We start from the raw sequence: 26,397 nt of genomic DNA on the forward strand, positions 1-26,397 counted from the left end.
ATGTTTATCATTATATACAGTATGTTAGGAGCAATTATTATTATTATTTTTTTAAATACCAGATCCCTTTGAATGTTTATATTTTCTAGAACTAAGTGGCTGATCGAATCAAAGGCTCTCCTGGACCATAATATAGCCCGCGTGCCTTAGGTTGGTGACCCCCTTCGTGCAACTCTTAGAAATGATCCATATCAGAGTCGTTCCTGTTGTGACGCGTCAATGTTTTATTAACCGGAGAAGGAAACTGCAATTCAAAATGGACACACATGGGCCACATTTCCCACGCATCGTGAGAAAAACGTACTTGGCTATGGAGACAGGGGGCGCTACGAGTGGGCGGCGAACAGCGGACACATTCAAAGCCTGCGCAGGCACGTTCAAACGATTCCTTGGCCTCTTGCCGATGAAAAGCCTCATCGTGGCTTTGATGCTAGCACACACAAAAAACACTGATATGATTGTTAAAAAAAAAATGCAGTTCAAGTCAATGTGACAAAAGAAAAAAATAAAAATAATCAACAGTAAGAGATCCCAGAACATGGCCTGGTGTTTGTATTTAGTGGCATACCTGACAGGAAATCCATCTACAGAAATGTTAAATAGTGCACGCGCTAAACATATACGCAGCCTCTATCTGGAGTGATGGCTTTTATGTCATAAATAAACGCTGACTACAACAATTTCGCTCATAAAAATGCTTTCAAGTCATAAGGCAGTGAAAGCAACTTGCTTTAATTATTATTACTTCTTTTAAATTGTACAGCTTTCTGGGATAATCTCATATGGGTTTGTGATGGTGATATTAATAATGCCGTATCACGTCCATCGCCGCATGCGTTCCTTTTTTCTTTTTTACTTCTGCAGGTTGGATGGTTGCGACTAGCGGGCAAGAGGAAGGGGGAAGAAGAAGAGTTTCAGGTCCCGCCTTCAAATGTGGAATTCTGGGATGTCGCGGTTACTCCTGGAAGAGTGGAAGAAACAAGAAGTCAGTGCGTCAAAGTCTTCAGAACGTCAGCTCGCCCCCACCGAGGCCCCGGTCACACCAACCCATCTGGTTCCCAAATGGTGCAAATCATGGTGTGAAGTTCCCCCTTTTACACAGGGTGCGCACAAAATGGCCGTATCAGGGGCAAAGGTGATATCATTCCGCAATCAGATCATGAGATGAGGCCATAACCACCATCTGGAGTGATGTGTAAACATTGCTTTCGACAATAAGGTGGGAGAGGTGAGTATCAGGCGTTAAACCTCACACCCTGGTCCCGGGTTCTCCTTACACACAGCTACCGTCCCACCTCTGTTACACCTTTGACACTACCTCTCAAGATGGAAAATCTTGAGTGGTAGTGTCAGTCCGTAAAAAGTGGTGGTTCCAACTTTCCACCTTTTTTCTGTTCTGTATAAATGATAAAGAAGAGGGGCACCAAAGTCTGGCAATTTCCTTCTTTCGGCGGTAGCATCAGAGATGCAATGAGGTCTTTGTGTAAGGGCATTCTTCAATGCTGGGACAGGGGTGTGAAGTTTAAATGAGGGACGAAGTCAACCCAGGAATTTTCCACTTTTGGAGGTACTATCAGAGACGTAACAGAGGGGAGACGAGGTCTGTGTCTGTGTGTAATGCTGGGACAGGGTTGTGCAATGTAACCACGGTGTGGGGCAAAGTCGCCCCAGCCATTTTCCGCCTTTGGAGGTAGTATCAGCGACGAGACGAGGTCCCGGTGTAAGGGTATTCCACAATGCCGGGACGGGTGTGAGGTTAAACTGGGGGGTGGGGCGAAGCCGACCCAGCATTTATCCGCCTTCTGAGATAGAAGATGAGGCGAGGTCTGTGTGTAAGGAGCATTCCGTATTTCCGGGACATCAGTGTCAAGTTAAACTGGGGTTGACCCAGCAATTTTCCACCTTTGGAGGTAGTATCAGAGATGAGGTTTATGTGCAACGGTATTCTGCAATGCCGGGCGGGACAGGGATGTGGAGTTTGCATGGACAGGGTCAAGTTGGCCACTCAGTTTGACTTTGTCAATTTGGAGACATACAGTAGATCTGTGAATTTGGCATTTTTGTCTTCTTATGTAGTAGCAAGCGTATTCCACAATGCTGGGACAGCGGTGTGAAGTTTCACGCAACTCACTTCTCCCGCTCTGGTGTGTTGAAAGCAAAGTCACACCAGCAGATGCGGGAACTTCCTTACAGCTGATGCTGCACTTTTGCAGGGTCCCCGTTTGACAGAGGCTAGTGACATCTCATTGTACAGACCACCACTCGATTACAGCGTCAAATTAGTAGTAGAGATGCATTTTGGGAGTTAGTCACACCCGGTCGGAACAGAGCCGGACACAAAATGGATACGATACAGCAGAACCTCCAAAGTTGAACGTGATAAAAAAATTTGATGCACGAGGCGCATTCAAATTGTCGTCATAATATCATCAACACTTAACTTCAATTTCCATTATTCCACATGGTAAAATGTTTTTGTGTTTTGTTTAGACTCCCTGATCGACTTTAAGAGGTTCCATTGTACGAGGTTACAGCAGCGTTAGAAAAAACATCTACTTAGCATAGATAGCACACAGGTGTTTGGGGCACTGCCGGCGGTGGTGGCATCAAACCAATTTAACATTTGAGAGCGCAAGCTAAGACAAGTTAGCTCACACTTGTTAAAAACTACAAGACAAAATCCCTCAATGCACGGATTGAATTTCAAGCCAAGCAATGTCCATTTTGTTGCCGCCCCGACACCGTGTGTGCATCTACGCATAGCAAAGGAAACGTTCACTATCATGTTAGTAGTTCTACTCAGTAGTAAACGTACACTAATGCACCGAGCGCGAGGGGGCAGAGACAAAAGGGGAACATTCCCATGTGGTGAGTCACACAAGCACGCACACACACGCACGCTGGCAAACAATCCTAAACCCGCAACACATTTGGAACTGTTGATGTAGCCACGGCTAATGAAAGCTGCAGTTTATGCAGACAGCCCACAAGTTGATACATTCAATAAAACCCCATGAGAGAGTAACTGATTAGTGTTATCTCGGGTAGAAAACTTGATGCTTACTATGGATGGTGGAACATCTAAAGTCGTCATCCAATCAGATGTGTTGAGGAGCTGCAGCCCCTCCCCAAAAGGTTTATGAACCATTAGAGAGCGGGGTCTTCTTTTGGCCCCCCCCAAAAAATTATATGACCCGGTGGTAACACATACCGATAATCGTGCTTAATTTTCCTACTTTCCGATCAATGTCAGCAAAGGCCCGATTATCGGATGTCTGAAGATTGTCCTGAGTGATTATCCTATTGTGTGATGGTATGGAGTGATTATTATTATTATTTTTTTGTCGGGGTCGACAATCATAAATGTTAAACCTGTCCAATATTTACAATCACAAATCTTTATGTGTATGTATACTAGAATATCTGAACTTTATTTGAAGTTAATCAGAGGCACTTTAAATGGTGGGAGGCTTTTGCTGGAAGAGTTTGAATGTGATTGGTTCATTCTGAACACAGTCACATCTCCAGTTATCAGAAGGTGTGCAGACTTGTGTAGCCACGTCATCGCAGTTGTTTATTTTTTACTTCCCCTCTCGAAAAGATTTTATTTACTTTTCAATGTAGTTGTAAGTTATAGGTCACATTAATGGCGGAAAAAGTTAAAATGATTTATCTTGGTGTATTTTTCCTATAACAAAATCCTGACATTTGAACAGGGGTGTGTAGACTTTTTATATCCACTATAACAGCATAGCACCATTTGTCTGCAGATTTTGGACAACATATTATGCACTCGATCAAAAAACATGAGAATTAGACATAAGACAGAGTGCAAAATTTAAGGTCAGATTGTCTTGATTTTCTTTCTTCCTGTTTTCAGCGGCAATTACAAATGTGGGCTGATTTACCTTGAAGCTAACTAAGGCTATACCGGCTTTTGACTCAGGTTTGTCGCACGTGAGTTTCCAAGGCAGCTTTCTGCCGACTGAGGCACGCCCGTGTACGCTTCAGATCAGATTCCGCTGAATATCGGCATGTTTGCGGGATCCGGTCGAGCAGGTTTTTCACCTCCCTGGGACTGCTGGTACCTTTTTTGTGAGGCTACACAATGCATGTAAACAAATCAGTGTTGTTCAGACCTGTGTAACATGGTTTTATGTACAAAAAAACCAAAAAAGTAATTTGGACATGTTGCCCAAATTTCTACTTAAATAAGTCAAAAGGTGTGCAGCGTTTCATTCATGTCCAGCAGGGGGAGCGTTTTCACCACATGTGATTGCATGAGAATGCCACCAGCATTAGTGGAAAGGGATTTCAGGGCTCGTCGTTACAAGTTGAGATCGGAATATCCCTTGTGTGCGTGCGCCCAGGCTGACCTTTTTCTCCCCCGGCACAACAACAAAATGCATTAGCATGGAAGTACAATTAAAAAAAAATAAATAAAAAAAAAAAAAAAAAAAAAAAAGAGGGCGACTGACTGTTGGGTGATGGGAGAAAAGCGGGCATGCCAGAAGCGGGGAGCAGGACTGGACTGGGTGGCTTACCTGGGTCAGTCCTCCCCCTCCTCTGGCGTGATCTCTGTCTCTTTATGTACCACTACTTTGGTCACTGACATGTCAGGATGCTGCTCTTTAGCCTCCTTTATGGCCTGAGCCAGAGCCTACATATGCACAGGTGCAGTGCCAGAAGGGGGTCACCAGGAGAGAGGACAGAGAATGGGGGGGAGGGGCAGGGATAGGAAGTCACCATTATCCAGATTTTAAAATCAAAGTGAACAAATGAATTAGTTTTGAGGCATCATGCTTTGCCCCTTTGATTGCAAGAGGCTAAATTGGGGTGCTGAGGGGGATTAAGATGTTTTATTTAAAAGCTGTTACTGAAACACCCCCCCGCCCCAAAAAAAGAACATTGTAAAGGAAAATACCTCATCATGGTCGATGTCGGAGTCTCCCGTGATGACGATCCGTTTCTCAATTCTCGTCTCTGAAATGCCTCCTTTCACAGTCTGACAGATTAGAAAACGCACACAACAGTTTAAAGTCAGCATAAAAATAGAAACAATTATATACAGGACCAAAACACACAGTAAAAATATGTGACAGACATAAAAATAAAGACAAAAAAACTAAAAAGAAGCCATGAAGCGCTGAACAGCTGGAATTTAGAGTAAACACAGCCCAAAATATAGTCCATAAAAACAAACAAAAAGAAGTTACAGGACCAAAACATCTCAAATGTGCTGGTAATTCAGTGTGAAAGGGGATTATTATGCAATGGCATGACAAAAACAAAAACAGAAGTCCACTGAGGCCAAATTTGTACACGCTAATTTGTACTTTTAGCGCAAATCCAGCCGCTTAAAGGAGATTCCGCTCAGTGCGGCGTGTCAACAATGAACTCTGACCTTCGTGATGTGTGTGGTGGTGGTGGTGCTGGTGGTTTCAGAGGTGATGGTCTGGGCGCTCAGCAACACGCCGGGGTCCGCGTCACCATTCATGTCGCCCTTTTGACAAACATGGGACAAAACGGAGCAACTCACCCAAGGCCAAGTTTGAAAGCTAACCAGCTGGAAGCTATGAGATAACAGCTTTTGATCCCAGATTGTTATTGGCACGTACCACTGCAGCCTCGTATGTGATGGTCTTGGTCTCCGTATGAACCACGGGCGTCTCTTTGGAGCAGACCATGTCCCCTTCAGTACACTGCTGGATAAAAAAGTAAACGTTTAACACCATCCGAACTCTAGCTGGTGACTCAGAACACTCCGCGGCACCCAACGTCTACTACCGTAAGGAAGAATTTACACAGCAGGTCTTCTATTCCGATTTAGCACATTGCTGATGCACATCTTACAGTCTTCGGTGTGGATACTCACTGTGCAGTCTTCCGGTGCTGCGTCCGTTTCCATGGCAACAAGCATCTTCTGCTCCGGTTCAGCTGATACCTGCGAATGAAATGATGATTGCATGCTTGTATCACAATAGGAACGTATTACATATTAGAAACACACTGAAGAAAAAAACACCTCAATAATGTGCAAAAATGTGACTATAAATTTGTAATTCAACGAGAATATGTTTTATTAAGTATGAGAAAGATGTTGGTCTCATTTTTACAAGGGAAGAAGTGGCAGCTTGACAAGAAACAAGTAGTGATTTTACAAGAAAAATTATAAATGAGAATGTTATAATTTTAGAAAATAGTAATCGTAGGAGAAAGGTCATTTTATGACGAAAAAAAGTTGTACTTTAACAAGAATTGAAATGTAATTTTCACCAGGAAAAAGTATAGTCAGAACATATTAAAATTGCTTACAAGTAACACAGTTTACAGTTCTAGTCTTTCTTTTACAAGTTTATAATAAAACTAAAATTGCAATTGAAAAAAATGTAATTGTATTGGAAATAGTAATAGACATAGTAAACGGCAAATAAATAGTAATGGTAAAAAAATAAAGTTGCAGTTTTTTCTGTTCTACCTAAAATGTTACAAGAACTTCTTTAAAGAAAATGTCACGTTAATATAACAAAAGTTGTATTTTAACGAGAAACACAAATTTTACAAGAAAAAAAGTCAGCATTTAAATAAGAAAACAAGTAGTTATTGAGATAGTCGTAATATTCCAGGTGATAACAGCCTCTTTAATTGGGTTCAGTACCTCGCCAAAAAAATAAAACTAAAAAAATACAACTTTCTTGTCATAATTAGATTTTTTTTTCTTCTTCAGTGTGCCCTAATAAAATCTAATACAAAGCAAACAACAAAAGGAACATTGTCCTGCTCTTTTCCACGCATCACCTGTGAGAAAGATGAGCTGCATTTTGACTACAACATCTTCGGCAAAAGAAACGCATGAAAAAGTCAGCTTGTGACCGACCAGCAGAGTGTGGTCACCTTTGAGGAAGTCACAGAAGAAGAAACCCATCCGAGAGTCGACTGGCAACGACAAGACGTAGGATACAACGAAGAAAGAAGGAAGAGACAGAAAGGACAGTGAGACGGGATATCAGAGCAAAAGGAGAAAGAGAGAGCGGAAGAAAGGTGGGGACATTTCTGATAGATTGTATGGAATACCTCAGCTAAAATTTTGTTTCTTTTGTGTATCTTTGCAGGTAGAGCCATACAATGTTTTCAGGGAGAGGGGGAGTGGGATGAGGTGGGGGCAAAGCCGCAGTGTGGCGGCGGGCCAGGTGGCGCTGTTGAGTAATTCATGGAGCTTGCTAAAATAAATAATAGAAAATGGTGCAGCACTGCGAAAGTGTCCCACCCGTCTGCCCACCCGCTTGTTTTCCTCATCAGCTGTGGGAGCAGCAGCTCAGGAAGGCAAGTCCAGGCATTTTTTGTTGTCAAACTCAAACAAAAATTATCATATGACTTATGATGGACACACTGAACTATTAAGTGGAAAAGTGATTTTCTCAAAGTTGAAATTTTATGACAAACAATAATTTTCACGAGGAAAAAAGTATGAAAATAAAGTTGTAAAAAGGTAGCAAAATTAAAATGATCAAGAATTCCTTTTTAACAGTAAAAAAGGACACATTTTATGAGAAAAATTTGCAATTTCATGTTGTAAGTTTTTACTCTGGAAATTTGTTTTCCCCCACAAAATAGTTGTATGTAAAAAGTCAACATTTTATGGGAATAAAGTCAATTTTTGGATAATTTTACAATAGGAATAAAACCGTAAGTTTGAGGGAAAGTAGAAATTTTACAAGAAAAAAGTCTTTTTAAGTAGCAAATTCTATTACAAAAAAAGGCATATAAAGTGCAATTTGACATCAATAAAGTTAAAATTTTACAGTAATAAAGATAGAATATTACAAGAATGAAGCAACAATTTCACAAAAATGTTTTTACGAAGGAAAATAGTAATTTTATGCCAAAGGTAAAATTCAGTAATTTTTTAAAGACTACTCAATTGTTCTACAATCAAGTAATGTAATGAGAAAATAATAAAGGTTTTTTTTTTTTTTTTTTTAAATTACGATAACATTGTACTCAATAAAAAAAAAAAAATGGTGCAGCAGAGTGAAAGTGTGTGTAGCACACACTTGTTTTCCTTATCAGCTGTGTGAGCAGCTGCTAAGTAAGGCAAGTTCAGGCGTTTTTAAGCTGCCAACCCCAAAACAAACACGGCGGTATCCAAAAAGAAGCAACAGAAAGCGGCGGCGTGAGGGTAAATGTTGGTCGTTAAGGGACGAGTTAGCCATGCACAGCGCTGGATGTCACTTTTATTATAGTGAATATTAAAAGGCTGCGTCGGCTGCAATGCGGGGATGTTTTTCATACAGTTACCACTGCTAAGGGCGCGGTCTCCGGGAGTGTAATCTGAGCCACGTCGGGCTTTGACCGCTCAAAGGTCTTCGTCATCTCCTCCGTCAGTACGCAGAAGACCTCTGACTCCTCCGCCCTCGCCACCTCCGACACCCACGAGGCCATGGCCTTCTTGGGCGAGCCTTTGACCTGAGACGCATCTTCCATCAGCGCTTCCATCTTCGTCATGAGGAGACTTTCTGTTTCTGCCTCGGCCTCCTTCAAGATGATGAGCATGCCTTTTTTGTCGGTGATGGCCTGGGTCACTTCCTCCCTGACTGAGCCCGGGCTGAGCTTCGCCACGGACTTCTCGGACAACTCGTCTTGAGAGTCGGGGGTTTTCTCCTCTGCCGCGAAAACGTCGTCGTCGTCGTCTGTAGCGGCCGACGGGCTAATACCTTGCGGCCCTGAAGAGGGCGCTCCATCCGCTAGTGTACTATCTGCAGCGCAATTCAGCAGATATCCCGCTGCCTAGGGAGACACTTAGCTTATTTGAAATGTTATTCTTATGAAAACAGAGCATCTCTGTAGATTCACAGAAAGTCAAATTGAAGAATTCTGAATTTGCTGGCGACTAGTTCAGGGTGTACTCTGCCTCACGCCCGCAAGTTAGTTGGGATAGCGGTTCAGAAAATGGATGGATAGTTTTTACATGCCGGATCACTGCTGTATAAGAATGCCTTTAAGGATTTCTGTCATTTTTTATTAGGCTGCTATTTGGGAATATTTTGATCTTTAAGACCTTGAATAACAGCTGAGGCCTTCATTTAGAACAAAAAATTGCATTTTAAGACTTTCCAATGTCAGATTTAAGGATTTCTGCGGATTTATTTATTTTTAAAGATTACAGCATTTCTTTAGAAAACTTGACCTTGAAACATTTTTAGAACCTTGGAATGCCAAATTAAAGGATTTACATGCCACTTTCAAGAATAATTGAGGCCTTCTTCTGGGGGAAATTTCTATTTTTAAGACTTTGAAACGGCAGATGTAAGGTATTGCATGTATATTTACATTATTAAACGATTAAGGATTTTCAATTTGAAAATTCTAATTTAAGACTTTTGAAATATTGCCAGTCATTTCAGGACATAACCGTGCAGCTGCAGAGTTTCTTTCCCACTCTAACCGCATAATGGACAAATAAATTTTATAATTATACAATGAGAAGAAGGAACGTAACATTTAGAGCCAAAGAGAAGAGGAAATTGCGAGCTTTGCAGAAAAACAATGGAAAGACACTTGCAAACAAACCTATTAAAAAAGTGGAAAAATATGTCACCTCAGTGGCGGTAGGTTCCGCCTTCGTCTTGTCTCCGGTGGGCTTTTCATCATCATCCTGTAAGAACAGAAAAATAAAAATTAAAAAATTGAGACGCAATTTAACACTTACAGATCCGGGAAAGTCAAAATGTCGTTTCTTGAGTGATCAGGAAGTAGTCCAGAAATTGTGTCGCAGTGACCATGAGAAGAACTCAATGAAAAAGTTGACAACCGTACAGAAATAATGTGATCAAGTTGCTAGTGGCAAAGACTCATTGGATTTAATGTACAGCACTCTCTTTTCCACTATTCAAGTGCTTGTATTCTCATTTAATGTGCACTGCCATAATATATATCGTTCCAGACTTCTTGATACACACTCCTCGGTGTAAACACACACACCCGTACGTCATTATTATTCAACCATTGCTTACATCCCGCAGGTCGAGAGGTTCTATCATGGGCGGCTCATCCGCTCTGGGCGAGCGCGCCGGGGACGAGGAGAGCCTTCGCTCCCACTCGGTGAGACCTGGGACGCCGCCGTCCGTTTCCAGGAAGGAGCGCTTCAGCTCGCCGATGTTTGTCTGGTGCTTGACCATCTCGGTCGGGGGTTCTGTGTCCTACGGTGTGCAGGCCAGGTGACCGTTATAAGAGGGGTGAGGGCCAGGGAGCACTGCCATGCTTCATGTACACAATGTTATCTTGCAAACTTAAAAAAAAAAAATAACCCGGCCAAAAATAGGGATGGAAAAATGCAAAAAATAAAAAATAAGAGAGAAATTGGAACCTAATCGTGTAGATGCTTTGTTAGCTACTCATAAGTTAAGGTGGAAGCTCCAAGGTGGAACACAGTTAATCACATTAGTAACGGTCATACAAATCTCTAAAGAAGTCATCCAACTAATTGTTTACTCTTTGTTTACAAGTGACAGGCGTGGACGTACACATGCTCAAGGATATTATATATATATATATATATATATATGTTAGAAGAATTATGAATTTTGTGAGAAGCTGTTTTTAATCAACAAAATTCCCACAATTTTACAATAAAAAAGTTCATTGTTCATTTTTTCATGAGAATATTTTTTTGAAGTAAAAAAACGGCTTTTAGAAAATTTAATTTTTATTAGAATAAAGTTGTATTTTTCTGCATTAAAAATAATTAGGTTACAACAAAATAATGTGCAATTTGATGTGATTAGAGAATGAAATTATAGTTTTAAAAGAATAGTTAATTAAAAAAATCCTACTGTTACAAGAATGAAGTTTGAATTTTATGATGAGGATGACGTAATTCTTTACAAGAAAAAATACATGAAAAAGAAAATTGTGCAAAATGAGAATAAAGTTGAATATACAGTGGGTACGGAAAGTTTTCAGATCCCCTTAAATTTTTCACTCTGTTATATTGCAGCCATTTGTTAAAATCATTTTAAGTTCATATTTTTCCTCATTAATGTACACACAGCACCCCATGTTGACAGAAAAAAACGGAATTTTTGCTGATTTATTAAAAAAGAAAAACTGAAATATCACACAGCCATAAGTATGCAGACCCTTTGCTGTGACTATTTAACTCTGGTGCTGTCCATTTCTTCTGATCATCCTTAAGACGGTTTTACACCTTCATTAGAGTCCAGCTGTGTTTGATTATACTGATTGGACTTGATTAGGAAAGCCACACACCTGTCTATATAAGACCTTACTGCTCACAGTGCATGTCAGAGCAAATGAGAATCATGAGGTCAAAGGAACTGCCTGAAGAGATCAGAGACAGAATTGTGGCAAGGCACAGATTTGGCCAAGGTTACAAAAACAAATTCTGCTGGACTTAAGGTTCCTAAGAGCACAGTGGCCTCCATAATCCTTAAATGGAAGACGCTTGGGACAATCAGAACCCTTCCTATAGCTGGCCGTCCGGCAAAACCGAGCAATTTGGGGAGAAGAGCCTCGGTGAGAAAGGTAAAGAAGAACCCAAAGACCACTGTGGCTGCGCTCCAGAGATGCAGTCGGGAGATGGGAGAAAGTTCTAGAAAGTCAACCATCACTCCAGCCCTCCACCAGTCGGGGCTTTATGGCAGAGTGGCCCGACGGAAGCCTCTCCTCAGTGCAAGACACATGAAAGCCCTCATGGAGTTTGCTAAAAAAAAAAAAAAAACACCTGAAATACTCCATGATGGTGAGAAATAAGATTCTCTTGTCTGGTGAGACCAAGATAGAAATTGTTGGCCTTAATTCTAAGCGGCATGTGTGGAGAAAACCAGGCACTGCTCATCACCTGTCCAATACAGTCCCAACAGTGAAGCATGGTGGTGGCAGCATCATGCTGTGGGGGTGTTTTTCAGCTGCAGGGACAGGACGACTGGTTGCAATCGAAGGAAAGATGAATGCGGCCAAGTACAGGGATATCCTGGACGAAAACCTTCTCCAGAGTGCTTAGAACCTCAGACTGGGCCGAAGGTTCACCTTCAAAAAAGACAATGACCCTAAGCACACAGCTGAAATAACGAAGGAGGGGCTTCAGAACAACTCCGTGACTGTTCTTGAATGGCCCAGCCACAGCCCTGACTTAAACCCAATTGAGCATCTCTGGAAAGACCTGAAAATGGCTGCCCACCAACATTCACCACCCAACCTGACAGAACCGGAGAGGATCTGTGAGGAGGAATAGCAACTGATCCCCAAATCCAGGTGGGAAAAACTTGTTGCATCATTCCCAAAAAGACTCATGGCTGTATTAGCTCAAAAGGGTGCTTCTACTAAATACTTATGGCTTTGTAATAGTTCAGTTTTTCTTTTTTAATGAATCTGCAAAAATTTCAACAATTCCGTTTTTTTCTGTCAATATGGGGTGCTGTGTGTACATTGTGGACAAAAATGAACTTAAATGATTTTAGCAAATGGCTGCAATATAAAAAAAAAGAGTGAAAAATTTAAGGGTGTACTACTTTCCGTACCCACTGTATATCGAGTGAAAAGAGACTGAAATTGGATCTTTTGTTGGGGTTTGCTCCATCATCAACCAGATTTCAGGCATTTTTATGTGTCTTTAGATTTGTATTTTCTCCGAAAACAGCTGACTTTCGAATCGTACGACTTCAATGTAGAGGTTCCGTTGGAGTCCAAATCTAATGTAGTAAGTTCAACCAAAAGCAGCCATAATGCATTCAGATCAGGACCACATTCAATAATGAAACACACGCACTGAGTCACAGAGCATGGGCGCAACACTCCCAAATCCTTTTAGCGTCATAAACACCGATTAAGTTGCTGTGGTTTCATCTCTGAATGGTCACAGGAGCAACTCGAGATGCTCATATACATGCAGGAAACCCAAGACACTGCACACAACACTGCCAGGTCAGTACTGTTAGGATTATTTAGATTTTCTTACCAACCTCCAGCATCAGATTACTGTGCTTGACAAAAACATTTTCCCCTTTTACCCGTCTTATGACGCTACACTGCAGGGGAGAAACAAACAGGATTGGTTTCAGAGTGGGAGTTTCCGCATGGCTACAAACCAAACATGGATTGAAAAACCTGCAACCAGGAAGGCTGGCTCCCATTTACCAAATAAGATCAATCAACTGGGACGACCGGTCGAGAAGAAGCCAAAGTGGAGGGGGAAAAATTCATTCAGGCAGGGAAGTGTGTGGAGTGATGGCAGCAGGCAGCAAAGTGAGCAATGTTGTGACGCGACGCCGTGTACCTGAGTGCGCATCTCCGAGTCATCGTCCGCATCCGACTGACGACGAGTGAAGACATTGTGACACGAGCAAAAGGGAGGTGAAGTGGTTGGTGGTGGTAAATGCAGGCGGGGGGGGAAATGGTATGTGGGGTGTGGAAATATATGGTGAGAAGGGTAGGAGACGGCAAGGAAAATCAGTGTCAGTGACGCTATAGGTAGAAAGAAATAGTGTAAATTAGGGCCACACTGAAGAAAAAAGTTACAAAAAAAGAAATTGAAATGTTATGAGAATTAAGTTGCATTTTATTTAAAGGAAAACAGTGAAAACGAATGTCAAAATTACCACACGTCTGACGCGTGTGCTTGTAGTATTACAACTTCTTTCTCGTAAAATAAATATTTGCAATATTAGATTTTGTCCTCATTTTACTAACATTACATAACTCCTTAATTCGATGTTTAATTTTTCCTTAAGTTTTGCTCGTAATCAGACTTCTTGCAAAATCACGACTTCATGCTCATGACTTTTCTCACAAGGTTACAGCTTCAATCTGTATCATGGCAGATTTTTTTTGACACAATTTTACGATATTCTCAAATATTTGTATATTGTAATATTACCTCTTTTCACTTGCAAAATTCAAACCCACTAAATTAAGAATTCATTCACATTTTTTTAAATTTACATGACTAAAAATTACACGTACTTATTTTCTTTTTGTAGCACTGTACTTTATTCCGATAACAGTTTCTCTTGCAATAAAATGAGTCCTCGCAAAATTCAGACTTTATACTCATTTCACGTTTATTCTTGTAATATTACAACTGTTTTCTGGCAAAATTCAGACACCCCCCCCCACACAAAACTATGACTTTATTCTCATATAGGTTTGTCTTGCAATATTAGGCCTTTTTTCTCTCAAAATATTCCTTCTTTCTTGCAAAAGTATTTTTTTTCCCCATAATGACTTTTTTTCTCAAAGATTTGCCACCGAACTACTTGATTCTTGTAAGAGTCTAAGCGTTTGTCTTGTAATATTTTTCTCTGAAAATTAAGACTTTTCCACTCACAATATTACAAGACGTTTCCCTAAGATGACAACATTCTCATAATTTTTGGGTAGGAAATATTCCATCTAACTTTTTCCCCACGAAACTAACTTTGTTCATGCAGAAACACGTTTTTCTCGTATTACTACCTTTTTTTTTGCTCTCAAAGTTTTGCCTTTTTTCTTCATGATATTACAACTGTATACTTGCAACAATGTTTCTTTTCACATTAAATTTTTCCTCACAAAATTATATTCGTCACCAAATTACTACTATATTCTCATGAAAAAAATATAAACGGTTTTCTTGGTATATTTTTCTCTGAAAACTATGACACAACAAGACTCTGCTCTAAAATTACATTCTCATACGTTTTTGAGAGGTAATATTACAATTTTTTTTCACCGTAAATCAGGACTAATAATTTGAATGTGCTGCAATTTTTTTTGTTTTCCCCAGTGTGACCCTTTGCACTTATTGTGTGTGTTGAATCATACTTCATATAACAAATGTTACCCATGCACAAAACTCCCAAAACTTAAAAAGGAAAATACAATTTACATCTAAAACTTAGCATATGGCTTATTCATGCCTTGAAACGGTGCGGCATTCCCCTCAACATACAAACCTCTGTGGCGGTCATATCGCCGTCGAAGGCAAAGTCAGTTTGTTCGCTGTCGGTCTGCTTAGTCAAAGCCATGGAAAGCATTCCCAGCCGCAAGAAGAAGGAATACAAACAAAACACCCCGACATTGTAAAACGCTTGTAAACAACACATCACTTGAGTCTTTATAACGATAGATGGAAACAAAATGGAAATGAACAGGTTTTTTTGTTTTTTTTCGTTTGAGTCAGACGAACGCGCCAGAGAAGGTTCCCAAAACAACAAAGACAGAAAATTCAAAGAAAAGCAAATAAAAACAATACAGTAGCAAGCATAACAGACTTAGAGGAAGTTGAAACCTTCAGTCAGTCAATCTTTTGGCTGAATTTGCAACCTGACTTCCAGGCCCTCCTCTCCATGCACATTTGACACATCTCTGCATTACATTGCGAGGATTTAGTGAGATCCAAGGTCTTGCATTTATACCTTGTGTCAGGGGATTACCATTTCAATGCGGCGCAATGCAGCGAGTCAAGAATAATGGAAGCGTTTTCATGCAGTCTATACTGAAAGGAGTCATAGATAAGAACAATGACAGAGACGGGTTAGGCACAAAACTGTGTTTAAATGGGATTTAGCTGGGGATTAGTAACTAAACATAGGACACTTAAAGGGGACATATTATGAAAACTTTTTAATTATTTGTATACAAATAGTTGGGTCACTGGAGTGCATACCTGGCCAGCAAGTGTGAAATTACACAACAAAGTAATCTTTTGTGAGCTGCCTAGCTCCAAAAATCACCGTGTCGAGTTGTGCAGAATTTTGTTTGCAATTTACATAATACCACTACGACACAACGTTTCTCCACCCATGACTTGGCAGCTCGGCCATGCGAAGAGCCGACATTTTCAAGCAATGGCCAGACTAAATCGTCTGAAACTGCAATCCCCTCCAAAATTATTGGAACGGCAAGGTCAATTCTTTTGTTTTTGTTGTATACGGAACACATTTGGGTTTCAAATAAAAAAATGTATGTGACAAAAGTTCAGAATTTCAGCTTTCATTTCATGCTATTTACATCTAGATGTGTTCAACCTTTTGTTTGATCCCATGCACTTTTCAAGTGAGCAAAAGTATTGGAACAGACAAGATTAAATTAACGTGTTTTGGGTCATCGTCTTGTTGCATGATGAAGCTTCTCCTAATTAGTTTGGATGCATTTTTCTGTAAATTGGCTGACAAAATGGCTTTGTAGACTTCAGAAATCACTCTGCTGCTACCATCATGTGTTACATCATCAATAAAGCCTAGTGAGTCCGTTCCAGAAGCAGCCATGCCAGCCCAAGCCATGAAATTACCTTGACCATGCTTCACAGATGAGCTTGTGTGTTTTGGATCATAAGCAGGTCCTTTCTGGCCTTTCCATCACTTTGGTAGAGGTTCATCTTGGTCTCATCAGTCTATAAAACTTGGTTCCAAAAGCTTTGCGGCTTTTTGCTGATGAGTGGTTTGCCTCTTGTGGTATGGCCTGTATATTTCTTCGAACAGTGGATCGTGATACCTCCACCCCTGGCCTGTGGTGGTTGGCAGTGATGTCATTAACTGTTGTCTTTGGGTGTTTCTTTGCAGCTCTCACAATGTTTCTGTCATCAACTGCTGTTGATACCCTTGGCCGATCTGTTCCATGACTGTTACTCAGTACACCAGTAGTTTCTTACTTTTTCAGGGCATTCCAAATTGTTGTATTGGCTATGCCCAATGTATGTGCAATAGCTCTGATCGATTTTCCCTCTTATCTCAGTTTCAAAATGGTTTGCTTTTCTCCCATAGACAGCTCTCTGGTCTTCATGTTTGCTTAATAACAAATGCAGTTTTCACAGGTAAAACCGAAAGCCAAAAACAAGCACTAGCTAATGATTAAGCAATCAATCTAAAAGGCAACACCTGCACAAGTAGAAACACCAGTCAGTCACATGTTCCAATACTTGTGCTCACTTGAAAAGTGGGTGGGACAACAAAAATAAAGGAATTGACCTTGCCGTTACAATACTTTTGGAGGGGACTGTAGGTTAAGACGAAAGGCAAGCAGAATTGAAGTGTTACCACAGATTAGCGTGGTAGCGTCTGCTAACTGACGCAAACTGAGGTCCCCTTTTACCAGCTTTTTTCTTCACACACTGAACTGCCATACTTCTGCAGACTTCTACTTGCCTCATGGCAACACCCTTGCGCCGCCCTGGTCTTCATGGTAACGAAAGATGCACTGACAAATTTCAGCAAGGCTAGAAGAATTGTGTAAGATAATTCTTGTCGCTTGAGCTAGTTTGACAAAAGTATATCCCAGACATGTTAAGACACTTGGGAATTATTTTAAATTGTGAAAAAAGCATAGCATGTCTCCTTTAAAGTAAAAAAAAAAAAAAAAAAAAAAGCTGCCTGTCAGTGTCTAACCCTCTCGTTAAGCCAGTCAAAACATGAAATGGTGACTTTGCTGGATGATGATGAGGAGTGATGAAGAGCATGAGGTTCTAAAAGTAGGACAGACACTGGGACAACACAAGTCTCCAGGTCGGCTCTGGACTGGCGAGACAGTAGAGCGGCCTACGGGACAGGCGTTAAAGGAGTTCAACTCTTACACACCTCCTCTTCCTCTGAACTGTCATGGTCATGGTAGCCCTGGGCTATGCAGGCGGTCAGCGAGGCTGCCTTGGGCTCCAGGTAGCAGAGGCACAGCGCCAGGGGGAAGGAGAGGGTGAGGGCATAGGGCACGGAAAAGGAGGTGGAGAGCAGGAAGAAGAAGATGAAGAGGAAGCAGGGGATGAGCGACGGCGACTTGATGGGCACGAAGTTCTGCGCGCATTCTGGCAGGAAGCGCATCTCCGACAGGTCGGGGAAGCTAAGGTAGCCGTCTTCGTCCAAGACGGCCGACAGGTCGGGCAGGTGCAGGGAAAAGGAGAAGAGGGTGCCGCCGCGCGCCCTGCCGCTCTGCTCCAACCGCTGCTTGCGGGCCGACAGCAGCAGGGCCCGCTCCGCCAAGAGGGCCGCTTGGCGCTCTGAGCGTGCCTGCTGGCGGCGGCGGCCGGCGCTGTCCTTTGCCGGGCTCACCGACGAGGCCCGTTTTCGCGTGTTCTCCCCGCGCCGCCGCCGCACTTTTGTTGATGACACGGGCGATGAGGGGAGTGAGAGCTCAGAGCCGAGGGGGCTGGTGGTGAACGCGCGGGAGGAGCACTGATGGGGGGGATAGGATGTGTGTGCGTGTATGAGTGGCAATGGGGAAAGGAGGCCAATACGCATGAGCACACGAGTAAAAGTGTGGGGTTAAAAAGGAAGGACAGGGGGGAAAAAGCAAATTAGTAAAGCACACAGAAGATGAAAAGCAAAGTCTAAATTAGAAGCAAGTGGGAAATTTCCCTCAGCCACTAGGAGATCTTGAAAACTTCAAAGTTGTAAATTATAAAGAAAACTACCACACCCTCTCGAACTTGTTTTGTCTCATGACACCGGGCCTGCTGCCTGGCAGCGGTTTACCTTCGCTTCTTGTCTGAGCGGCGTCGTGGTGCCAGCGGCGGCTTCCGTCGTCTCTGCACGGGCATCCTCCCGCTCCGCCTTCTCTTCCTCAGCCTTCTTCTCGGTGGTTACCGTCGTGATGATGTCTCCCCTGGCGTTGGTGGCGCCGTCGCTGTCCTTCATCAGATTCTCGTGGTTCTCCGTGATGGGTGCTGGAAGACACGAGGACAAAAAACTGATGAGATCTGGACAGGAGCTGGCGTCCGTTTGTGACCATTCTATTATCAGCATGGGAACATTACTGTGGTGAAATGGCCAAAGGCTCAGCAGCTCACATGATACCAGTTTCCCTTAGCAACATGCAATTCAGTCAGCCATTTTAGGTCCACTTTCCCTCAAAAGCAAACTTGACCTAAAGATTTTGTTGCTCCCAAATGTGAACTGTGTGCGCTATACAGATAGGGGATCTAAATTGCAAGTATTTGAGGTTTTCATCTTTGCGTGTGGACGGAGCATGGCATTAACGTTTGATGACCTACAGAAAGTCAGCTATTTTGGTTGGATATGCATGTCAGTTTCCCCATTTCCAGGGGTCTTTTCAAAGACTACAAAGTCTGAGAGCTTTTGTCCACTTGTAACCAAATTTTAACCATATTAAATTAACAGAAGGGTGATGCAAACCTGCAGATATTATGGGGTTTTGGCTCAGCAGTAAAGTTTGATGAATCGCCATAAAACAAAAAAAGATTACTCAAAAACCTGATTTTGCAGGCATGTTCACAACATGAAATTTAGTTGGCATGTCTTATACAAGTAGATTCATCAAAAAGTGGGGGGGGGGGGGGGAACATTCCTTAAGAGACACAGTCAGTCTGACATTTTGGTTTAAAGAATTTAGAGTTTTCGTCATTTCATGTGGGCGGAGTACAGAAACCAAGTTCGATAACTAAGACAAAACGACATGAAATTTGTTTATTTATGAAGGCATGGTGGACGACTGGTTAGCACATCTGCCTCACAGTTCTGGGGACCCGGTTTCAAATCCCGGCCCCGCCTGTGTGGAGTTTGCAGGTTCTCCCCGTGCCTTAGTGAGTTTTCTCCGGGCACTCCGGTTTCCTCCCACATCCCAAAAACAAGCGTGGCAGGTTGACTGAAGACTCAGGAAGGCTGCCATTTTGGTGACAAACTTGTCTAAGTCGTATTGTCCATTTGCGTTAGACAGCTAGGTGACGCTAAATTGTAAAAATTTTGTATGGGTGGAGCATGGTGGCGATGTTTGATAACTCACCATAAAACACAAAGTTCTATTCAAAAACTCACTAAATATTTCAGGCGTGCTCAACTTGGAACATGTAATTAAGTGGCCATGTCTATCATGAGTCGTTTGAAGTGGCCAATTTTGGCTCGTTCCTTTAAAGAGCTACAGATTTCCTCCTGTCGCATCCAAATTTGACCCACATGAACCAGACAGATGTGCAATCCAATACTGTAGGACGCGTTTTATTTTCGTCATTGCATGTGGCATGAGTCTGGCAACAAAGTTTGATGACTCGCCATAAGTCGGATACGGTGACCTCACCTCCGTCCAAGCTGCACGACATGTTGTACCGTTTGCTGGCGGCGCGCTCGAAGAAGGGGGCGGGTCGAATGATCTGCGAGCTGGCCCTGCGAGTCTGGGCCTGTGTCCTGCCGCTGTAGCGGAACTTGGAACCGAGGGTGAGAAACTTCTTTGGGGGTGCCTCTGGGGACACAAGCCTGTCAAAGGTTACACATGTTACAAATCAAAGACATGAGTAATGGTGAAAGCAACACATGCACTGGAATCACTTGTGTTAATTCATTACTCACATCTACACCATAAGGACAAGCTCATTTGGGACAAAACCAAAACCAAAAATGCAAGACAATACAGTGTCTTACTTTTTATTTGGCTTTTGTTAAGTTTTTTCCCCTGAAAGAATGGTGGTAAAAAAAAGATCATCATCCACTCAAAAGTTATTGTTTAAATTTGTGAAGTAAGTGGACTCATTTAAAGTAGAAAGACCATGGCAGTGACCAAGTACTTCAACAATGACAGACATTTTGTGAACAAAAATACTGATTTGGACATCATGTGACTGGTGCCATGCATTAGAGTCCTTTGTTTTTATTTTGGTCAGCTTGTATTTTATTTACTTTTTCCATTCCGATTAGCTTCATTGCACTCTCAGCCAGAGCTGGTATTGACTAGATTATGTTAAATTTTTACTCGCGGTTTTGGTTCCCATTCCTGTTGGCAATTTTTTGGTAACAAAACAACTTTGACTTGGATATCATATCATGTGACCGGCGTCATGCATTGATTTCAGTGTGTGTGTGCATTTTAAAATAGGTTTCTACCTTCTGTTATGGTTCACACATCCATTGACTTGATCGGACTCTCTGCCAGAGCTGTTATTGACCAACCTTTGATCTTATGGAACTGATGATGTGTATTTGAGTCAAGACTGCAGTTTTATTTTTGTAATTTTCAAGTTCGTGTTCACATGATAGGCAATTCAGCTACAGCTGGTACTGACCAACTTTTTGTCAACAAAAAAACTTTGATTTGGATATTCTGCGACTGGTTTTGGGCATTCGAATGAATCTGTTTGTGCTGATACTGGATTTATTATGTATGTTTTTGCATCTTATTTTGGTTCCCAATCCTGGTGGCATGATAGGAGTCTCAGCCAAGGCTGGTAATGACCAACGTTTTGTGAACAAAGGGCTAATTTAATCTTCTGTGACTGGTGTCAAGCATTTGAGTCCATCTGTTTGTGCTGTTTGACAAAAAGGCTGGAGATTAAGACTCCTACGTTAGCTTCTTGCACTGCTGACTGAATAGACGCCATATGAGTGCTGAAAGATGGTCTTAGAGCGCATATGGTAGCAACGAACCAAACAAGAATTGTCTATTTGCTTGGAAGTCTTACCTGAAGAAGGTGTGGTGTTCAACACAGACCTTCCACAGCCGTTTGGCAGCACGATGGTTGGGAAGCTTGAAGCCGATGGTGCTTTCAAACTGCTCAAACTTAAGACCAAAAACTATGGTCAGACTGGCTAAAACAAGTGCAAAGATTTTGATAATATTATTTTCAACCGTAATTTACCTCGCCGGGCCGGATTTTGATGTAGAAGTTGTTCCTCTTGTAGGAGATTTTGAGGATTTTGGGCCAAGCGAACCGGTTGATGCGCAACCTGTCCCTGTAGATGAGGAGACCACTGGCACACACTCCCAACATGATCTCCACGCCCTCCGAGTCCTGAAAACAAACACGCCGTGGGATGGTAAATTGCACACAGCACCACACTCTGTATGAGACAGCACTGACTCCATCTTATTGGGGCAAAGCAGGCAGGTGGTGAGTGGAATCAAGCAAATGGTTCTGCTACCTCATTGTAGGACTGGAGGGGCGCCTAAGCAAGAATGGCAAATGACATTACGCTCTCAGCTGGAAGCCATTTGCGAGGGGAGAGCCGATCCAAAGCGGGAAGTCTTACAGGGATGTTGAAAAGTGTGTTCAACCACATGCACATGTGGAAACAGCACACGTACACACAATAAGCAGCCGCTTACCTCTCCCTCAGCACGAGCCATGCCTTGATAGAGACGCCCTACCAACTTTGCATTTCGTGAGAGAGGAGACAAAAGAGGGAGGGCTGGTCTGATATGCTGCATGGCTTCTTATCATTTACCAACAAGATAATACTGTACTGGACAATGGGCAATGACGCTCACTCTGTCTCATCCAGGCTACTTTATTTGCTACCCTCATCTGATATAAATCTGCAAATGCAATAATCCCTCGCTTGTTTGTACTTTGACTGTTGATAACAGATGCATGTGTGATTAATGGAGTTGTCTCAAAGATGCCAACTGGCTCCCCTCGCAAGCCAAAGAAAAAGTGGTGAAATGATGAGTCAGCAGTGCAGCAGCAGTGGCGGTGGTGCGAGTGAGGCATCACAGTGGCAGCCATGACTACTGAAAGTGTGCGTCAAATGGATGTGTCTCAAGGTGCTTTTCATAAGTTATCCATTTAGGACAGATAAACACCTTCAAATCGACGACTCCCATTTCCCCTTATCAGAAAAAAAGTTAACTATTTACAGTAATTTGGGTCCCAAGTCCTGTCATGATAGCAAAAATATGCAATTGATCCACCTAAAAGGCTTATAGTTGCCCACAGATTCCACAAGATAACAGCAAAGCACTACTTTTCTATTAGACAGGATTTTGGCCTGAGCACAAAAACAGGGAAAAGGAGAGTTTTTCATCCAATAACTGAATAGCTAATCACGAATAGGCAGGAAAAGACTGTACCTCAGTTCATAGAGCCTGTCATTCACACACAGACATATACTTCAATTGGTGAACACATTGGAACTGGTTGCTAATCAAAACAGGAGCTCCTTCGGAGGTACATTTAAATAGTGTTTCATATAAATTCAAGTATAGCACATATTGTAAATGAATTCCCTTCTCAGTGTGAAAGATGATCTTACGTTACTTAGGAAGAAAGTGGGCCATTTTAGTTTGAAGCAGGCATTTTAGAGTCACTTCGGCCATTTCCGGGAGCCCTTTAAAAATAGACTTGTCCAACAGATATTGATGGTACATTACAACGTTTAATTGCTTATGTAAATTGTGAGAATATTGTGACAGTTAATTGCTGAGCTCTTTTGGACTCATTGCTAACCAAAAGAGCAGCACCCACTCAGGCGTATAACCAGTCTGCCAGATCAAGTAAAAGTTCACATTGATTCCTCAACAGATGCAGAGTCCTCGTCATCCAGGTCTTGGTAATCTGCAAAGGTTGAAATATGGGAACTGGACTGCTCTTGTTCTAAATTTTAAGCATGCAGTCTCCCTAGTTATGCCTCACGTGCTGTTGATCCACAATGTTGTGAGCATCCATGTTTATTGATGAAGAGTATTAAAGCCGCCCAGCCTTCCTTGTTTCTTGACATTTCTCCCCAATAGTGGTTCACTTGACGTTAGTTGTAATATTCTCGTAACACTGTTTAACATTATTCCAAAAATGGTGATCTGCAGTCGAGCAAATAAATGAATGAATGAGCCCCCTCCAGTTGCGCACAGTGACAAAAGCAAGCATAAAACTATAAACTGAAGCATTCTGGTTACCTTGGCGTGGTGCAGATCCACACCGTACATGGACAGCTTCTTTGCATTTTCCAGGAAATGCATTTCGGCTTCGGCCGGCGTCATCCCCCTGATTGGACGACAACACCATACAAAAGAAACATTGTATGTATGGAAAACACTGAACAGCAAACACTGGAGAATTGAATCAATTCCAACAGGAAGCAGACCTAATTCAGTTGCCTCAAATAAAGTGAATCAATTTCCTCTTGTTGTGTTCATGGATGTTTTCAGCTGAATCTCCACCAAGCAGCTGTGTGTGCATCCATTTTTAGCAACGGCGGCCTCTAGTGAGAGCCTCACACTGACTGCCACTGTGCCGCGTCGGTGCACCCTTGACTGCATCAAATTACTGAAATTGTTGTGATGCAGAGAGACTATGACGCTCACACGAACAACAGATGGCATTTTTTTCTGTTTGTGGAAAGACAAATCCAATTTTCGGGAAGATGTGTTGCCTTCCAGAGCAGTATCACAGAAGATGCTACCAAAATCAAACAACTTAAAATGTTTCTGTTCCTAGGGAATTGCAACACGATAACCTACTAGTCATAGTATTTCCTCATATAGTGGCTGGGGCTGTTTATTTATTCAACTGAGTGCCAGGCATCCATTAGAGAAGTTGTTTATTGAAGGGGGGGCTTTTTTATAGACATGCATTTTTCTAACAATATCAAATACATTTTTTGTAACGACAAAAGGAGGCGTTTGTTTGAAGTGCTGCTTTTATTTATTCAAGTGGTCACTATTTGAGGAAATATGACATTTACATATAGCATCCTCCTCTGCTGGTCCCGTTATAGGGAGATGTTGAAAATATTATGAGAGTAGTTTTATTGTTGGGAGAAAAAAATTATTATTCTTCCATTCAGGTCGAAAGCTACACTAAAAGCTTCCTGTCCAACTTTCTTTTTCTTCTTGTCAGCAGACCTCGGATTGTTTTGCTTGTTTTTTTTACAATCACTCATGAAATGTTAAACCCTACTGTAAATCCCAGCTCTACAGATGCCACGTCTGCTATGAAGGCGGTGCGATTTGTGGTAATGACATCGATCTTGACACATGACGTAACAGTCATTGTAAAAGATCATTTCAGGCACCAATTCTATTTATATATATAAAAAAATAAATAAATAAATAAAAGTGTCCATTTGAGGTGCAGCATTTATTTATTCTAGTAGGCACTATTTGAGGAAATACTTAATGACTGCCTCCTGTCACACAGCTGATGCCACTCACTTGTAGGTCTTGTGGAGCTCCATCACCTTCTCCTCCAGCTCTTTGGTCTGGTTGGGTGCGAAGCGCAGCTCGCTGATGTAGTCACTGCCCAGCTCCTCCGGGTCATAGTCGCCCAGCTCCGACTGTACTGTGTACGACCCCAGGACGGTGTGGGTGGCGAAGGAACAGGGGAGGCGGCCCGAAACCACATCGTCTCGGAGCTGCAGGCACAGGTAATATCTACAAGGGTAGGGAGAAAGGGGTTAAAAAGCTTGGGCTGTCACTTAAATAACGAGGTGGGCTTTTTATCATATTGTGCCACTGATGACCGAAGAGTACACGAAGAAAAAAAGTCAACTCACCTTGTGATATCCTCGGTCAGCTGGGAGGGGTCTGGAGGGTAAAACTTTACGTTAAAGGCAAAGTTCCAGGGACCAGCTGAGAACCAGAAGGAAGTTTGGACAGATTTATTAATCAAGCAGCATTTACAGTCTCATCTTATTGTTGGGATGATAAAGATATTAAGAAGCATTGCATGAGAACGACATGAAGACATAATTAAAAAGACGCATACTCCTGATCTGCTTTTTCAGGTCTTTGGTAGGATCCAGCCAATTCTGCCAAAAATAAAAGGAAGAAAAAAAAAAAACAGTCATCTTTCTGAAAATACACCAAGACATGGCCTTGCCAGGGTCATTTATGGTCCAATTACCTTTTGTTTCTCCACATCTCTGTATGTCATGCCAAAGTAGTCCTTCTCCAATAGATTGAGGTGATCGCACACTTTGTCGAAGAGAACTTGGCCCTTGACCCGCTTCTGTGAGTAGAGAATAAATGAGTAACCGACAAAGTCGACAGCCGCATTTAATCTTCCAATGCCATCAACCAGGAAAATCTGGCCTGATTTGAGCACTGTCCTCCCTTTCCGATCAAAATCAGCAAAGCCCAATTGTTGGCTGTTTTTAAAAGACTTCTGAGCAATTATCATCTGGTGTGGGGTGTGTTAAGAGGGATTTTTCAATCCTGATCTGCTGGGTCGGGCCAACAAGCAGTGTTTAAAATGAATTTGCCTCCACTTTTCCCAACCGACATCATTGCGCAGCAGCTAGTGTTGCTGACACAAGTCTCTATCGTGAAACTCTCGAGCGTCCTCATGTAGTCTCAGTTAACTTTGTCAGTGGCTTCTTACTTTAAATATCGTTGCCGTAAAGGATTGTGGGGAACATCTCCCATTTCTCGCGCAAAGGTTGGTCAGGAGTAACGTATCCTAAAGGTTGGTTAAAGCCTGCATCAAGGCACCACACCTAAGCAATTTTAGAATTCAAACAACTTTTCCTTCCAGCACTTCGAGATCATCCTGTAAAGGAAAGTTCCTATGTAAAAAGCAGAATTTGAGGAGGCCCACATACATCCCCCACGGGTGCAACGTCCCTGCTATCCAAAAGGTAAGCACAGCTGCACTGAGTTTTGTTCAACGAACAGATTAGCGTAAACTAACAGCACCAACTTCTGATAATTAGAATGAATGATTGGTAATGGTAATGTGTCTATGCGCCACAC

The 26,397-nt window shown here is 42.1% G+C and overlaps 1 protein-coding gene across 18 annotated transcripts in view; it reads right to left on the bottom strand.

Moving 5' to 3' along the window:
- Positions 1 to 204: 204 nt before the first annotated feature.
- Positions 205 to 26,397, bottom strand: part of LOC133489426 (band 4.1-like protein 3) — a 38,628-nt gene continuing 12,435 nt past the window's right edge. For 2 of the 18 annotated variants that reach the window (XM_061798476.1, XM_061798477.1), the window contains exons 4-25: positions 25,550 to 25,654; positions 25,412 to 25,454; positions 25,200 to 25,275; positions 24,859 to 25,077; positions 23,602 to 23,689; positions 21,569 to 21,721; positions 21,392 to 21,489; positions 20,017 to 20,192; positions 18,459 to 18,649; positions 17,571 to 18,158; positions 14,952 to 15,005; positions 12,981 to 13,046; positions 10,014 to 10,199; positions 9,599 to 9,655; positions 8,299 to 8,787; positions 6,895 to 6,936; positions 5,876 to 5,944; positions 5,619 to 5,705; positions 5,405 to 5,503; positions 4,925 to 5,005; positions 4,545 to 4,660; positions 205 to 961 (exon numbers count right to left, since the gene is read on the bottom strand). In XM_061798476.1, coding sequence (XP_061654460.1) covers positions 4,550 to 4,660; positions 4,925 to 5,005; positions 5,405 to 5,503; positions 5,619 to 5,705; positions 5,876 to 5,944; positions 6,895 to 6,936; positions 8,299 to 8,787; positions 9,599 to 9,655; positions 10,014 to 10,199; positions 12,981 to 13,046; positions 14,952 to 15,005; positions 17,571 to 18,158; positions 18,459 to 18,649; positions 20,017 to 20,192; positions 21,392 to 21,489; positions 21,569 to 21,721; positions 23,602 to 23,689; positions 24,859 to 25,077; positions 25,200 to 25,275; positions 25,412 to 25,454; positions 25,550 to 25,654 — 3,078 coding nt within the window. In that variant the 3' untranslated portion in view covers positions 205 to 961; positions 4,545 to 4,549. Of the gene's footprint in view, positions 962 to 4,544; positions 4,661 to 4,924; positions 5,006 to 5,404; positions 5,504 to 5,618; positions 5,706 to 5,875; positions 5,945 to 6,894; positions 6,937 to 8,298; positions 8,788 to 9,598; positions 9,656 to 10,013; positions 10,200 to 12,980; positions 13,047 to 13,294; positions 13,331 to 14,951; positions 15,006 to 17,570; positions 18,159 to 18,458; positions 18,650 to 20,016; positions 20,193 to 21,391; positions 21,490 to 21,568; positions 21,722 to 23,601; positions 23,690 to 24,858; positions 25,078 to 25,199; positions 25,276 to 25,411; positions 25,455 to 25,549; positions 25,655 to 26,397 lie in introns of all 18 variants that reach the window. The other 16 variants (XM_061798478.1, XM_061798480.1, XM_061798479.1 and 13 more) reach the window with 16 other exon arrangements.

The sequence above is a fragment of the Phyllopteryx taeniolatus genome, chromosome 14 (assembly GCF_024500385.1).
Source record: "Phyllopteryx taeniolatus isolate TA_2022b chromosome 14, UOR_Ptae_1.2, whole genome shotgun sequence".
NCBI classification, from domain to species: domain Eukaryota; kingdom Metazoa; phylum Chordata; class Actinopteri; order Syngnathiformes; family Syngnathidae; genus Phyllopteryx; species Phyllopteryx taeniolatus.